General features: G+C 46.5%; 1 protein-coding gene across 2 annotated transcripts in view; it reads left to right on the forward strand.

Moving 5' to 3' along the window:
* Positions 1–17,151, forward strand: part of PEX14 (peroxisomal biogenesis factor 14) — a 138,542-nt gene that overhangs the window by 99,535 nt on the left and 21,856 nt on the right. Inside the window, exon 4 of one of the 2 annotated variants that reach the window (XM_082685378.1) lies at positions 10,654–10,782. The exons of the other annotated variant lie outside the window; for it this stretch is intronic. Coding sequence (XP_082541504.1) covers positions 10,654–10,782 — 129 coding nt within the window. The remainder of the gene's footprint in view (positions 1–10,653; positions 10,783–17,151) is intronic. 2 annotated transcript variants of the gene reach the window in all.

Below are 17,151 nucleotides of genomic sequence, written 5' to 3' on the forward strand. Positions count from 1 at the left end.
TCTTAGTAAGTCTGGTACGGCCACATTTTCCTTCCCATTGAAGCAAATCTTTGGTTTAACACTGGACAACACGGTTGGCTTTGCATATGGGTGCCAAGATGTATGGGGAAAGCGTTCCCGCTGTCAGGATGCTCCGACTGTGGGGCGTGTGGGAATGAGTTGATGAGCAGACAGCAAATTCGTTCGTCCTGTGCCATGCCTGCTTGCAAACACAACACTCCTTGAATGGAACGGTGGGCCCTCCCTGCGGCTTGTAGTGTCATTCCCTTCTCTCTTCTGAACATGTAGAAGTTGGATTCAGATTAAGTTAAAAATGATGCAACTCTCCTGCTTCCTTTTGTTCTTTTTTTAAATGTAATTAAGATCACGCTATGAATATAACATCTGCTTTTTATGTCTTAATGTATCAAAAGCATTTTCCCATGCCATCAGAAATTGTTCATGAGAATGTGCACAGTTGAATAATATCACATTACTGAAATGTGTCCTAATTTGTCTAATCAGCCCTCTTTGGACATTTATGTTGTTTAAATGTTTTGCTTTTCTTAAAAAGAAGGCGAGGAACCGTCTTTGCACAGTAGTTTTATACCACATTATTTTATTATTTCCTAGAAGCAAAATTGTTGAATCAAAGGGTTATGAACATTTTAATTTTTATTTTTAAGATTTTATTTATTTGGAGGAGGGAGGGACAAAGGCAGAGGGAGAGAGAGAATCTCAAGCAGATGTCATACTGAGCACAGAACCCAGCGCGGGGCTTGATCTCAAGACTCTGAGATCATGACCTGAGCTGAAACCAAGAGTCGGATGCTCAACCCACTGAGCCACCCAGGCGCCCCTGAACATTTTTAATACTGTTGAGATAAAGTGCTGACTTATATTCTAGAAGCTTCTCGGTTTGCACTTCCACAGCAGACTTCTCAGTTGGCACTTCCTTTGCCAGCTTTGGGGTATTCTCATGCCAAAAAGTCATTTTTATTTTGAAGAAATCCAATCTTAATAACTTTACCAACACATCTGAATGATACGCCCGGAGCGAGGGCAGGATGTCAGTGTCTGCTTTCAACATGAACAGAGGTTTGGAATACTTCCCCTGTGTTGTCTGGAGTCCTGCGGATTCCTGAGCATCCCCACCCGCGGGCACTGGAACCTGAGCTAGACTGCTTACTGTCCCTGTAGCTCAGCTTCCTTACCTGTAAACTGGGAGCCAAAGGGGCTACCCCTGCCACCCCTCACTGCATGGGCTACACGCTGCACAGGCCCACAAGAGGCCACGGGCACAGGGACATGGGACCCTGCTCCTGTTTGGGATTCAAACAGTTAAAAATACAAAAACTCCTTAAATTATTCTTTGACACATGGGCTTAATAGATTTTGGTTGTTATTTCTAGGAGAGTGGAAATGTGGATGAATTTTACTTTTCGTATTTTTATTTTCTGTGCGTTCTGCAGTTGATGTGCTATTTTTACTGTCAATAGATATGTCTATGTATTACAGATCTTATGTTTATATATTATACAATATTACATGTTTTATATTATAAATAGAAGACAGACAAAATATTCTTTCAGCATAGGAAATTGAGGCTGGAAGAGATCTAAAGGAGGCTGCCATGTAACAGGTAGGGAAGATGAGGTCTCGGTTCTCACACTGCCTAGCAAAATAAGCACTCAAATATTTATGCATTTGGTTGAATACTAAATATTTATCTCTGCGCTAGTAATGTTGACTATCGCAACCAATACCAAAGTCATTTGTGCTACACAAATAGGTGGTAACAAAATAATTTATGTACTGTATTGGCCTATTAGGACATAGAATGTTTTAATGTGTTAATATCAGATTAACATGAGGACTTTTAAAAGAGTTTGATAGCTGCATAGTAATTTAAAACTTTAGGAAGTAAGTTGAATGCCAAATAGTAAGCCTTTTCATCATATATTTAAGATTCAAGATGTTAAAGAAAATCCCAAATAAACATTGAACCGTCACGGCATTCAGCTGAGTGACTGTGTCTTCTTGGTACACTGAGCTCCGTAAGGAACAAAAATCTCCACCTTGAGTGACTGTGTCTTCTTGGTACACTGTTCTCCGTAAGGAACAAAAATCTCCACCTTGATTTGCGTCCCATAGTAAGTTGTTTCCCAAATCAGTAACATATGAAACAGCTTATGGCTGTCCCTACCATCCCAAAGCAAATGTTTGTTTTGTTGCAGTGATGGAAACATTTCCATTGGCGAAGCAAATATTTAGAGCTGAAAGAAACATTTGGGCGGCCAGGATGTGTCAAAATAGAACAGATGCCTGCCTTTTAAAAACACACATTAAAAATAAAGAAGAAAGAAAGCAAGCTACCTTGTACTTGGCTGCTGTGGTTACAGCCACAATGGGTTAAGCAAGAAATTAGAAAATGTGGATATCGTTCTGATCGGTTTCTGGGCTCGTCCCTATACCTTTTTCTATCTTGGTTTTTCTCTTCCAAGGAAATGGGGATAAATAACCATTTTAAGTGATCTTGCTCCGGATTCAGGGTTTTGGTTTTTTTTTTCTCCCCTTCTAGATATTTTTTTGTTCTTGAAAAGTAATTTATCCTTTTGGGGCGCTGGGGTGGCTCAGTGGGCTAAAGCCTCTGCCTTCGGCTCAGGTCATTGGTCTCAGGGTCCTCAGGTCATGATCTCGGGCTCCCTGCTCAGCGGGGAGCCTGCTTCCCCCTCTCTCTCTGCCTACTTGTGATCTCTGTCAAATAAATAAAATCTTTAAAAAGAAAATAATTTATACTTTTGAATTGGAAATATATTCACATGGAATACAGTTCCTAAGGATAGGCAGTGTAAAGTCTGCCTTCAGCCTCTGTCCCCAGCTAAGTCCCTTCTCTGTCTGTAACCAGAGTTACCTCTGTCCTCTCTATTTTATGCCTGCAGTGACTAACTAGATTTGTTTTTATGTGTGTAGATGCAAATATTTATTTTTTTTAACGCAGAAGTTCTATATACCTTTTACCTTGTTTTCTCCCTATGGTCATATATATTCTTTTTGTTTTTCTTTTTGAGGCTATTGATTTTAAGAATTTGCTTATCAAAAATGTTCTAGTTGTGTCAGATAGTAGAGGGGAGCAGGCATGTCAGGCTGCTCCTACTTAACCCCCCCCCCCCATAAAAAGAACTCAGTGTGGAAAATCTGGTTCTGCCTCTGGGCTCACCAGGGGCTGTAGGTGAGTCACTGTCCCTCTCTATATCATTTTCTCTTGATTTTTAACAGAAGAAGAAGGAAAGGAAAAGAATAGGTCAAACAGATGAGCTTCAGCTTTTCTGCCAGATCTGAATTTCTTGCTTGGATGTCAAAGGTGGAAAAAAAAAAAAATTTTTTTTTTTAAAATGTACTTCTTTGCCTCTTCTAAAACAGGAGCAGGATTCAAGTGTAGTTAAAAGTGCTTATTAAAAAAAAAATTTAAAAAAAGTGCTTATTAATTTGGGTTTTCTGCCTATGCACAAACATAGGCTTACCTGCCCTTGGCATTCAAATAGCTATGATTCCCGATTATCACACCCTTTGGTCTTTAAAGACACAGTTCCTTCCCCAGGACTTGTTCAGTGCACCGTGGCAGGGCTGACTTAGCCTGTTGCCAAGGACCTGCTGGCGTAGATACTGCCGTCCACAGCCGGCAACAATATTTGCCGTGCTATTAATCCTTTGGAATTGATGATCAAATAACAAAATCAACTCCTCTTTGTTTTTGTTTTTAATTTAGAGGAGAGGGATTAAAAGAAAAAAAAAAAAACCTTCAGACTATAGATCTAAAAATAGACATTGTGGATGCTGATTGGAAACCCTCCCAGTCTTTCATACGAGAGATCTCAATTTGTGTTACACCAAGGGGCAGCTCACTTCTGTCTTGTTCACCAGTTATACTACTCCCCAGAGAAGCTCAATAAATTTTATAGGGAAGTTTCCTCCTTAGGCGGAAGGAGCTAAGCTCGGTGACTGGTGTGGCTGAAGTAATTTAGGGCTCCGAGGGAGTACATCTGGCTGTGGAATAAGGTATCCGAAGTAAATGTACAAAACTTGTGATCCTGGCCATTGATGCTGCTGAGCACCGGGTCCCGTGGCCCCAGCCTGTCTGATTTGGAGTGAAATTGATCCCTGAAACTTGCATTTAATTCACGGCTCAGACAGTCAGTCCTGCAGTCTTCACTAGTGGAGGCTGCAAAGCCTGCCTGCTGGTGTGCTGGCGTTTTCACCACCAACTGTTTGAAACATCCAAACTTGGACTTGGCTGAGTTTTTACATCTCTCGTCTGCCTCTCTGAGACACAGAGGGATCCTCTTCCTCTGACATCAGGGGAGCAGACTGCCTTCCCTTTCAGACTTACAGTGGAGCGAGGCTTCCCGGTTCCTCGGTCTCAAAGCTAACAGTGCAATACATTTTGCACTGGCTTTTTACTCAGTGATTTATACTAGGAGACGTGCTGGGTGATATCCAGTGTCCTTTTGTCTTTGTGTTTATTTTTCTTGCACATTTAATGTATTTAAAGGATATATTGTCTTTATGGTTCACTGGGATAAGGACGGGGTTGGTGCAAGTTTTAATGAGAGGTCCCCCGGCTCCCTGTGTTGAGATGAGAATTATATTCATGGTTGGGTATCTTTCTTTCTTTCCTTAGGTGGCAGGAGGCAGTGTTTTGCTGCTTTTTCAAATAGCATTTCTACCTAACGATTTTTAGAAGGGTACTGTGAGGACATTCAATTTCAGGGCATCACCAGCAACTTTTCTCCTGTTGTTTGAACTTTCCTCTTTTAAGGAGACAGGAAAGTCTCATATCTTGTGTCTGCATTTACGTATTAGTGTCAGGATGGTGGAAACCGGCCCTGCCATCAGGTCAATTTTTATAAAAACTCTTTCATTCGTGAGGTAATGATATTTGGAACTAGTTTTCTCAAAAACTGTTTTAGCCGCTTGGGAATAGTTAATCAGTAGGGGAGAAAGCACTTGGCTTATTTGCTTAATATTTTAACCAAGTGAATTAGACAGGTTGGGGGGCTGGGGGAGGGGATAAGAAAGTGGGTGGGGGAGGCCCCATAAACAAGGTGATATATAATATTTTTTTTGTTCTCCTTTTAAATAAATACCGATCAGCTTTATGTTCAGAGACAATAGGAGCCGTTGGCTTAAATTTGCAGTTTACTGTATTTATGGCTGTAATATCAAGGTGCTGCCGTCGTAATTTCATGCCCCAATGAGAAGAGCAAGGTCGAAGCAAATGCTTCCATCGGCATCTGCTAACACACTGACTCATAAACAAGGCCCGGCTGGATCAGGTGGCACGGAATAATACAGGCTAATGAAATACAGCACAGCTTTCCATTACTGTTAGTTTTTACAGTGTCGTCATTACGTGTAATTTATGTTTAAAAAATTCAATTTTATACAAGGCACTGGGAAATAGGGGTCTACAGGTCATCCAACGACTTTTAGAGGCTCTGAGAGTCCTTATTGTACTCTACTGTTCCAACAAAATGTTAATAAAATAAAATAAAAATACTTTTTCCCCTCCCCCCCCAAGCCTTTTCTGAGAGAGTTGATTTTTCTTTTAATTTGGGGAGTATTTTTAGCCAGCTGTCTTCTCTGCCTCATCTCCTCTCAGAGTGCACATGGGGAGATAACTAGTCGTGTTCTCAGAGAGGTGACCCCCGCACGGTCTCCGCGCGTCCCAGATGAATCACCCAAGTCCTATACATGGGCGGACTGTGACAGGGGAGGAAGATGGCCCCAGTGGCCAGCCCGCAGCTGCTGCCCTTTGCTGCCGGCCCTCTGGCCCTCTTCCCTAATCCCAGCCAGACTTGACATTTTTATTATAAAACTCAGGTCTGGCTGGAAGGTGCTGTCGGGTGTTCATTACCTTGCTTATTTCCAAACTATTCCCAACCCCGCTGTCCCGGTCGTTGTTTGACCTACAAGATGCAGAGAATGCTGCTGTCTGCTGTCACCTGTCTCTCTGCTTCACCTGAAATGGGCCAGGCCCTGTGGCAGTGCTCTGCGGTCACTGGGGACAGCACCGAGGTGACTTATTCTGAGAAGCCCATGCACTGCCCGTCCTGCAGGGAAAAGCTCTTCCCGGTGCCCAGTTTTGTCTGAGTCCGTGGGAAAGGACCTGCAGCCTTGTGCTCCGAGCCAGAGCCAGCAGGATGCAGCTCACTAAGTCAACCCGTTTGGTTTTGTTTGCATTTGAACCGAAACCTCTAGAAAAAGAAAACAAATCTGCGTATTTTCTAGGGGATACAAATAAGCAGGTGTGGTAGCCCCAAGGCACTTCAGTTGCCCGCAGCAGTAACAAGGGGCTTTATTAATCAATAGCTTGTAGCTTGCTTGCTCTGTTCTTTGAAAAGAATCCCACCCTGGAGAAAGCGTTGGAGAAGAAATCTTTGGCCAGCTCCTGCACAGGGGCAGCAGCCGTCTCCTTGTAAAGGGCACTGGTTATGGAAGTAGATTCCAGACAACCGAGAACAAGGAATCCACCCTGATGGCTGGTGCCTGGGACCTTCGTTTGCACAATGTGCACTGAGAGCTCTCAGTTTTGCCAGTCAGGCAGCTGTGGTCTTTTTTTCTTTCCTTTTTTTTTTTTTTTAAATTTCAAAGATTTTACTTATTTGAGAGAGAGAGAGAGAGAATGAGCAGTGGTAGGGGCAGAGGGAGAAGCAGATGCCCCTGCTGAGAGAGAGCCGGACGTGGGGCTCGATCCCAGGACCCTGGGATCATGACTTGAGCCGAAGGCAGACGCTTCACCGACTGAGCCACCCAGGCGCCCCCAGACATCTGCGGTCTTAAAGGTGAAATGACACTGCCTCTCAGAGGCAGGCGTCCTGGCCTTCTCACTTTGGACAGGTGCCCTCACTCCTTTCTCCTCCTGTTGGCTAAAGCTAGTGAGAGGACAGAATACCTGAGTGGGACTTTTAGTTTGATTCTCTGTCAATGATACGTTTTAACTGTCACAGACCAGGGCTGGTAGCTCTTGGAATTGGCAAGTGGCAGAGGTTGACGTTACTGAAAGCGTCTGAATGCAAAGTGCTAGTGATACCACGTAATGCAAGCTGATACTCCAGCTGAAAGAAAATCTTGGGCTTTACTTTTATCGAAATTGGCTGATTCTTCCAAAGGTGGCAGCAGGAGGAAGACTTGAGGGCAGGAGGTTTTCCTGCCCTGGGACGGCGACACCCTTGGCCCCCATCTCTGCTCTGCTCAGCCCTTGCGCGGTCCCTCTGCGGTTAGATTTTTCCTTGCAGATAGCAATCAACTGGAAGGAAGTGTGTGTGTCTAATTTGCATGAGATTATTTAAAACAACAACAAAAAAAAGGTCTGCATTAGTCAGGGTGGTGGTAAACAACGCAGAGATGCCTTTTATAATATAGCCTGTGCCTCAGCCTTCACAGCCAAATATAATTCACTTCCAATTGGCGGTTTCCTTTATTATTCCTTTTAACCTTTAGGATTCTGCAAGGTCTCCATCTAAGCTCTCCGTCGCTTGTCTCACGAGGGCGGGCGGGCACCTGGATGTCCTGTGTGTGGGACCTGAAGCTGTCCCTCTTCCTGAAGGCAGGGTCGGTTCAGCACCAGGAGCCCATGACTGCATAGTTAACTGCTGTGTTCTGAAGGAGAGGACACCTCTTCCAGCCGAGTCTCCGTGAGTCCCATATGAGTCCCCTGAGTTGAGAGAGTCCTGAACCTGAGCCTGAACCTGGCTGGCCAGTGCCCCCGACCTGGGGACACTCCGAGGAAGGGGGCTCTGAGGGAAGCATGGGCACCCGCCTGGGAGAGGCCTCCGGATGTCCTGGGAGTTAGAATATTAGAGCGATGCGGGGACACTACCCTTGTGGTTCCGGAGTTGTACAAAAAGTTGTCCCAGTGTCATTTGCAGATAGGATGCAGGCGTTCTGTTCCTGTGCTGTTTTGGTCTCTAGGCTCCCAGCGCCATTCGTCAGCCCTCACCTGGAGATGGGGGTGCCAGGTGGGGCTCAGAGAGACCCTCTAGTGCTTCTCTCAACCTCTCACAAGCTTGAAGATTTAAGACATGGTCTCAGAAGCTGCCGTTTGTTGTTTCTGTGCTAGAGGGGCAGTCACCAGGCCCCAGAGAGAGAGCCGTGGGGCCGCGGGTTGTCAAGCTGGCAGCACCGTGCCCTGCCTCGTGGGTTCTGAGGCATGTTTTCCCCCTCCTTGGGCTTAGTTGTTGTTCTTTATCTGTTAAATGAACGCAGTGGCTAGGATCATGGTCCAGCTCTGAAATTATATTACTCAGTGAGATCATGAAAATGCTTTTTTCTTTTCTTTTTTTTTACAAGAAGAAAAGTGATTCATTTTATGTAACTAAATCAAAATCCTGGCTCTCCGGAGGACTGGGGATATCAGAATTCCAGCCAATGTAAATTTAGAGCATCAAATGATAAGGTCTCTGAAAAATAAGAGCTTGGAAGGAAGTGCTGATGCCCTTTAAACCGCGGCCTCACTAGTGGGCTCGGCCGCAATAATGCAAGGAACATGTTTTATTAGGAAAATAGGCTTTGTAAGAGCTGTGGGCCAGAGGGCAGAGCAATGGGCAGGGAGCTCTGTCCCTTTAACCAGCTCCGCAGCACAGCCGTGACTTACTGTATATTTCCCCAGCGTTAACCGTTATCGTACTTGTTTATATTTGAAAGAGCCAAAAGGGAAAATGAGAAAGCAACTGAATGCTCCTTTTGGGAAAATTATCCTCATTTGCAGCCAGCGGCTGACAAGGCACACGAACCACCAGGTTTATGAAATCCCGGGGTGTACTGGTCACCACCCGTCCCCGCCCATGCCGCAGGCGTGCCTGCTTCTCCTGCGGGCTGATGATGAACTCGTTACAACCGGGTCTTTGCTCCCAGAACTCTGAAGGGGGTTCCCCTTCCCCTTTGGAAGTTGAGGGCCGGGCCTCCAAGCTGGATGGAACCTGAGAGACACAAGCTCGGGGTTCCTGCCCGTCTGTCCTGCCCCCGTTTCTCTCGGGAGGCCTTTGGGGCAAGCCGGGAATTTGGTAGGAGGAGTGGCCCAGTACAGCCCTGCATACTTTTGTACTTGAAGGTGCTGGGCGCCGGCCTTTTCGTCTGCCCGGGCAATGCGTGGAGAGCTGTTGGGGGGAGGAGGGCCAGCAGCACTCCGGCTTCCCAGAGGGGCGGCCTCCCAGAGGGGCGGCCTTGCCCACCACTGGCTGGCTCCCCTGGGTGCGGGGTGGGGGGGCCGCGGTTTCAAAGGGGGCACAGTCCTCAACTGCTCAGCGCAGGGAGGGGCAGGGCCCGCAGTCAGAGTAGTTCAGGCCTTGTCGCCCACCTGAGAAGCGGCAGAGGCGCTCAGCCTGCCACACGCCAGTGTGGTGTGGGCAGCGTTGGGCTTCGGAGCATTAATGTGTCCCATCTGTCAGCCGCTTGGCACAAAGTGTGCGGTGCCGAAGCTGGAAGATACCGGTCCTCCGTGTACTTCCTCTCCCCCCCCCCCGGGGGGGCGGATCCACTGTGCTGTGGGCTGCCAGGTGGGGAGAAGCTCTCGGCCCTCGTGTAAAGGCTCTGTGTGGCAGCCGCCCTGGATCCTGGGATTCCTGGAATCCCGGGCCAGAGGGGTGTCTGCAGACTTAGCCATACGTCCCCGCTGCTGCTCCCGCGCTCGGTGGCCCCAACACTCTTGTACCCGCTGTACCCACTTCTGGGACCGGCCTTGCGGGCAAGTCTTTCTCACACCTGTGCGCCACACCGGTTTCTGCTCTTCGGTGGGTGGGCTCGCTCGTCCTCTTCCCACAGGGCCAGCGTCCCCAGTCGGCCGCAGCCCTGTGCCCCCTGGAAGTGGGGTCTCGTCCGGCCCATCCCGGCCTGTTACTCTCCCATGGGCAGATCCTCGCCACACCCGGCGGCCACTGCAGATGGCGCCCTGCCGTTCCCGGCCCGTCCTGAGCACAGCGCGCTGGTGTCGGGAGGATTAAGACAAAGAGAAGCGGAAAAGCTAGCCAAGGGCGGTACAGGCAGCCTGTGCTAGGCTAGAGCAATAACCATCTGAAAGTTTGGGCCTGGCCTTGTTTTGATCTGTTTTCTTGTTTTATTTTCTTCTTTACATTCTATATCCCATTCATACTAATCACAGTCAGTCCTGATTTTTCTTTTTATTTCTGCATTTGTCATAAAATAAAGCAAATTATTCCCGTCTTCGGAAACGATCGAGACTAATTAGTCGTCTCACCCAATAATTAGTTTTTTGTTTCCCTGTCTGTTTTCATGCATTATTGTTAGTTTTTCCCCCTCTTTTTTTAACACCATTACAGATTAAAATGAGTCACATTTGCAGTTGATGGTATCTGTTTTCGGGGGAAGAATGGAGAATTGCAGTACGGAGCGACTTCAAAAGCAGCAATAAACTCAAGGATAAATTAAGGAAATTGAATGAGCCACATTTGGAAGCAGTGTGGAGGCTAATATTCTGTCGCTTAAGGTTAAATTGCAACTGAGAGAGGTTCCGGAGAATCCGAAATCGGAGAGGAAACTTACCAGGATGCTAGGCACTCTGTGGCTCTCAGGGTCTTTTCTCAATGAAGATTTCGTTGCGTCCAGGGACAGTGGCAAAAGGTATTCACCTGCAATTATGTCCTCTTCTCCCCCCAGGGCTGACAGATGAAGAGATTGATTTGGCTTTCCAGCAGTCGGGCACGGCTGCCGATGAGCCTCCGTCCTTGGGCCCGGCCACACAGGTGGTTCCTGTCCAGCCCCCTCACCTCATTTCTCAGCCGTACAGTAAGTCATCCGCTCAGTCTCCTGCTTTGACCTTGACTGGGGTTCAGGATTCTGGCCAAAGAGCAGTGCTTCCCAGCTCCCAGACTCAGAAAGCCAGGGGGGTTTAACCGGGACTGGTAGACTAGCTCTTGGGTTTTTCCAAAGGAATGTGCCACACCCAAATCCTCTCCTAGACAAACTTTTAAGTATGTGACAAAGATTTAAGAAGAGACGAGGGACCAGAATAAATGAGTATATTGTGTTGTTTCAAGTATTTTGGTTTCAAGTAAGAGTCTATAAAAGTATTTCTTGGTTCTGTTTCTGTTTTCTTACATCATGCTTTGCGTGTCACTCCTTCATCAAGTACGTGAACGTCTGATTCATGAACCCGGTCTCGTTTGCTCACTGAAATGACTCCTCTCCTAATTTTACTTTTTAAAGTTAATATTAGTAGATTTGGGGTGGCTCCTTCCTTCCTCCCTTCTCCTGGCTATACCGTGTATATTTGTGTGGTGACAGTCTCTTAGAGAACTTCAAATTAAATGTAAAGGTCCTTTTTGAGTTAGCTTTTAATTAGTACATGAGAACATACCCATGTTGTTTTTAAGTGAAGCTCTTTGAGGAATAATGCTTCTTCAAACTAGTAATAAATGTACAATCTCCAAAATACGGCTAGAACCCCTTCTTTAAGTCACTTATGAGAAGTCAAAAAAGATTAAAATTCACTTCAGAGTGGTGGAAAATAGCTCAAGTTTCATGTCTTTAACATAACTCAGCCTTGGATCTGTTGTCTTTCAAAATGCCTTTTCTGTAATTGTCTTCATTTTAATTGTCTATCTCGGAAGTTTTATTTTTTCAAAACTTGTTAATTTAAAACAGTGTTAGATGTCGGATTTTGGGAGGCATAACAAAATGCCTTCCAAGACAGGCTTGTTTGGACCCCAGCACGTGGTCTGGTCCCTTACTTTGCCATCCTTATGGGCTCAGGCAGTGCAGGGGGCCGGTGGTGGGTTATGGTGTCACAGATCTCAGTTAGACATCTCCTTTTGCTTTTTGGATAAGGCTGAATGGGCGAGGTCAGGGAACACGAATTCAAGTTCATTTCATCCTTAGTCACCTTGTCTCACAGACTACTGGCATCCTCTGACCTCTGAGACCCAAGAAATGGTGCTCAGCGGTAAGCCTTGCACTGGATCTACTGAGTCAGGAGCGACCACTTGTCGGCCTGGGACTCACGTCTCCTTCCTGGCCAGCATTCTTTCGCATCTCTTGTGTTTGTTTTGGGTCACTAAACATACTCTCCATGTTTCCTTCTATCCAAAGACTAGGTCTCCACACATTTTCTTTAGTTGTGTCCCTGGGCCCAGCCATTTAATGGGATTTGTTGAGGACAGACAGTGGCAGCTGGGGTGCAGAATTTTCTAAGACGCACATCTGTTCTATTCCAGCTGTTTCCTCCATGGCTTAAAACCAAACAGGTCTCTCGGCTACTTGGAAACTTCTTGCTCAGAACAAATTGTTCTGGTTGGTCACAGAGTTGGCCTAAAACCTCATGCGCACGTCTACTTTTGGTAGGCATAAGGGGTTAAACTGTTGGTCTTTCTGAAAGAGAAGAAGGGGGGGGTGGAGGGGGACAGTGCTGTCATCAAGATTCTTCTGTCCAGGTCTCTCTGAGAAGAAGCATTACACGTGTAGGTATTTAGGTAGGAGTATTTTTAAGAGTCTCCCAGCCCTAAAAATAAAATACATCTTCTTAGAGACAGACTCCTTCCTGCTTTGACGCTAGTATAAAAACAATGGTAATGGCAATTTTAAATTCCTGAAGTTTCTGCTTGTCATTGTCGAGCTTCGTTCCTCTTGTACTGTTACACCGCTCCTTCCAGCTCCGGGGGTGACTCTACCTCTTCACTTCTGTACTTTTGCCAAGAGGTGTCAAAACTGTTCAAAAGGAAAAAAAAAAAAAAAAAGCTTGATTTTGATTAATATAGAGAAACAAGACTTTGCCTGACTGATAATAAAACTGATAAATGACATTTGAATTACTTGTAGCGGTAATTTATTACATAAAATATCTTTTATTTGACATGCGATTAGTTGCTGGAAGCATCACTCAATCTGACTAGTTTAAACATGCTCTAAAATGAACCCCAGTAAAAACCAGGGCTGTCTGCTGCCGGCGTTATGAAATATACTAATCCTGGAGTGAGGAAAAAATCTGACTTTAAATATTTAAATGATTAATTGGGTTTATATATTTTTTTTACCTTTCTAACCCCCTTAATTACAAGCAAACTCAGGGGAGTTTCTGAACTAGGTGTGCAATCTGTATGCTTATCACCGAGGCATTGTCTGCGTCCGGGGAGGGATTTATGGCCTCCGCTCATGTGTATTCCTGCCCATTTCACATCCAGAGCCCTTTCTTTCCATGTCTTGGCTCTTTAAGGGCAGATACTCCATCTCTGAACCTTAGCCTAGAAAATGGGATTCTCTGGGCTCAGCCCCCAATGCTCACGTCTTGGGGAGGGGTAAGCTTTTTCAAGACAGCCCCGGGGAGCCCGGTGCTCTTGGATGATCTCCTCTGGATCCACTGGCCCTTCTGCTTTGGTGGCAGATGTCCCACCCTGTACCTCTTTTGGTGTCTCTGCTCTTTGGTGAATGTGGTTGACCTTGAGCTGGTGGTAAATGCCTGTGTCAGCAAAGGGAACTTGGACACCTGTCGTAAAGGCACCAGGTCAGTCTGCCCGTGTTTGCTAAGCATCTACTGTGTGTCATCAGAGATACAAAACATGATCCTTAAAAATCTTACAGGCTCTCTGGGAGAGAAAAGATGAACTCTTAAGAAAAGGATAATAATCAAAGACATTGTGATTTAATGCCAAAATTAATTATGCAGACAAGAAATTCCGTAAGAATACAGAAAAGAGAAAAATTAATGTGGGCTAGAGAAGTCAGAGAAGTCTTTGTGAAAGCGGTAGGAGGTTGACATTGAGGGGAAGCTTCATGTCACCTGGTGTGAGAATAAACCAGTGTTGTCAGGGCTCAGAGGAAAGTCAGGCAGAGCTCTGGAAAAGTCAGACTGGGATTCGAGAGCAAATCTGATGTTCTCTGCTTCTCGTTTTGCTTTCTTTTTGTCCAGCTTTGTTTTTTTTTTTTTTTTTTTTAAAGATTTTATTTATTTATTTGACAGAGAGAGATCACAAGTAGGCAGAGAGGCAGGCAGAGAGAGAGAGGAGGAAGCAGGCTCCCCGCTGAGCAGAGAGCCCGATGCGGGACTCGATCCCAGGACCCTGAGATCATGACCCGAGCCGAAGGCAGCGGCTCAACCCACTGAGCCACCCAGGTGCCCCTCTTTTTGTCCAGCTTTGAATCAGGAATCGGTACCTGTGTATATCCACAGCGCCTACCCAGTCCTGCACGTCAAGTTCTGATAAGTGCTTGATTGATTTGCTGCAAGCTGATTTTTCTTCTTTCCTCCCAAAGAAACAAGAAGCAAGGTAGCTTTGAGATTTAGGCAGGGCCATTGTAAATTTTGTAGGATAATATTTTTTTTCTTAGGCTTAAATATCTTCCCTCACTGTCTTTGTTAACCAGCTTAGGTCTTTCAAAGAGTGACCTGTATAGCTTCAATTAGGATGTACGTGTGTGAGGTTATTGAAAGGCTTTGACATTTGATTAGAAATCTCAAGAGTGTGGGTTCTTTCTCACTGTGCTTCTTCATAGCCCTATTTAGCACCTATACTTACCTTGAATATCTTCATTCACTGAGCAAGCATTTATTATTTTATTCCTGCTGTGGGCCAGGCACTGTGCTAGACCTCTGCGGTGAAGTGATTAATAAGACTTGGTTGCTTTCTCTAGTTTTTCTTGTTGAGCAGAAAAGGCAGTTAAGCAAAAAGCGGTGCCTGCGAAGTAGGTCCAGGTGAAGCCAGTGGCGCAGATGAGGCCAAGGGGCACCTCAGACCTCGGGAGAGGCTTAACTGGGTGGGCGGAGGGGGACATGGTCAGTCCATTGACCGGCCAAGACAGGTAAGAGCAACCAGGCTAAGGCAAAGGCATATGGACTGTCAGAAGTACATTGATTTTTCTTTTTTTACATCAAAATGTGTCACCTAATCATTCTTGAGGCTGTATTACCTGTCTGACCATATTATTCTTAGACTAATATGAAAATTACTGGGATCATCTGAGAGAATGCTGCGTGGAGAGTTCGGGAAGGTGTTCTGGGAGTGTGTGAGGGGCTGTCCAGATGCTCTGCTGGAGCGCCTTCCCCTCTTTGCCCGGCCAGCTCGTTGCTGTCCCTCAGGGTCAGGGGCAGCCGCCAGCGCCTCCAGGGGCGCTCTCAGATGCCTCTGTTCCGGCAGGACGGAGGTTCCCTTTGGCCTGCGCTCAGTCCCCTGTTTCCTGCCATACTACCCTTAAGTGTGTATTCACTTGTCTTTTATGTCGGAGTTCCTGGAATTAGAGGCTTTTTTTCTTTTTTCAAGCTCTGTAGCCCAACACTCAGCCTCAGCCCTGAAAGTGCTTGTTGAATGGGTGGGTGGTAGTGGAGATGTGCGTGGGAATCGACAGGCTGTTCCTGTAATACCGCCAGCGGGGCTGGGGGGCTTCCCAGGCAGCCAGCGAGTGGGGCCTCCCGCGTGCGAGGCCATGCGGGCTGTGGGAGCGGAGGACGGGCCTTGCCTTCGGGAGGCCGCCGTTTGACCATTTAGAGGAAAGCCCAGTGCTTGCGGGAGTCCAGCGAGGACTAACCCGTGCCATCTTGCTGGGGGCGATGGGGACAGCTTTCGGAATTTACGAAGGCACATCTCGCTTTTGACTTACATAGGAGGATTTGGCTTGTGTATTGAAGGAAGTATTTCTCTAATTTCTAGGAGATTATATTTTTTCTTTTGTCCATGTGATTGGTTTAATAAGTGGTTTAGCATTTCAAGAGCGAGCACCCTGTGTGTTCTGTGCTTTGTGGTTCCCCCATTGCGGTGCCATGCGGGTGCCGCAGAAGTGCTATTTGGAGACACTGAGGAGGGCAAGTGTCGCAGGAAAGAACCAAGTAAAGGAAGCCAAGCCTTAAGGTTCTTAGGCTGCTGAAAGCGTCTCTGGTGCTGGTGGTAGGTAGGATTGTATCTTTGCCCACAGTGCAGCCTGTGTTCGTTTTATAAGTTTCTGCAACAAATAACAGGAAACCCAAGACAAGAGTGGCCTTAAACGAGATGGAAGACTATTCCTCAGTTCTGTGAACGTGCTCTGCACCCCGACACCTGGCTGGCAGCCGGTCTGTGCTCCGGTGGGACAGCTCCAGCCCCAGCTGTCCCTTCTGCCGTCCAGCCAGCACGAGGAGGGACAGGAGGGAGAAGGGTCAGCCTTCTAAGGACCCACGGCCACACCCTCTGCACAAGAGGCTGAGAAGTGCAGTCCTTGTCCTGGTGGGCACGTTCCCAGCTTTTCCTATCCCGCAGAAGCTTTGAGTTAGAAAACGCACTGACTGCAGGATGATGGTTTCCCTTGGGTGCAGAGGAGCACGTGGCTAGTTTCAGTGGTATTTGAAAAGCTTTAGCTGGTAGAGTAGGTGGGTTTAGGATTGCTAATTCATCATGCTTCATAACTTATATAAATGTTATATTCTTTTGTAGGTATCAGAAATTGCTGGGGGGGCACTTTAAAAAGTTGAATGTGGGGGCGCCTGGGTGGCTCAGTGGGTTAAGCCTCTGCCCTTTGGCTCAGGTCATGATCCCAGGGTTCTGAGATCGAGCCTCACATCGGGCTCTGGTTAGTGGGGAGCCTGCTTCCCTCCCTCTCTCTGCCTGCCTCTCTGCCTACTTGTGATCTCCCTCTCTAATAAATAAATAAAATCTTAAAAAAAAAAGCGGAATGTGAATTCTCAGGTGTTGCTTCTCCCCTTGGTGTCAGCTGCCCACTGAGCAGAGGGAGGACCCGGAGTCCACACTGCTGGCTGCTGTTCGCAGTCCCTGCTGGCTCCCTGTACCTCTTCTCTTTGTTTTAAAAATTCTAACCCTTTTTTTTTTGTTGTTGTTCTTTATCAGTTTTATTGAGGTGTAATTTACCTAAAATAAAACACATGTATTTTATTTGTATGATTCTGAGCTTCGACAGGTGAACACTTCCATGTGGGCGTCACCACATTGTCGAACATTGGCGGTACCCCAGAACATTCCCTTGTGCCCTGTTCCCGGCCAGCCTGATTCTGGGGCAACCCTTGGTCTGCCATCCGTTGCTTCTCACTAGATTTTTCTTTGCTGGGTTTTTTTTTTTTTTTTTAAAGATTTTATTTTTTTATTTGACAGAGAGAGATCATAAGCAGGCAGAGAGGCAGGCAGAGAGAGAGAGGAGGAAGCAGGCTCCCTGTGGAGCAGAGAGCCCGATGCGGGACTCGAT

Source organism: Mustela nivalis (assembly GCF_964662115.1).
Source record: "Mustela nivalis genome assembly, chromosome: 10".
Classification (NCBI taxonomy): domain Eukaryota; kingdom Metazoa; phylum Chordata; class Mammalia; order Carnivora; family Mustelidae; genus Mustela; species Mustela nivalis.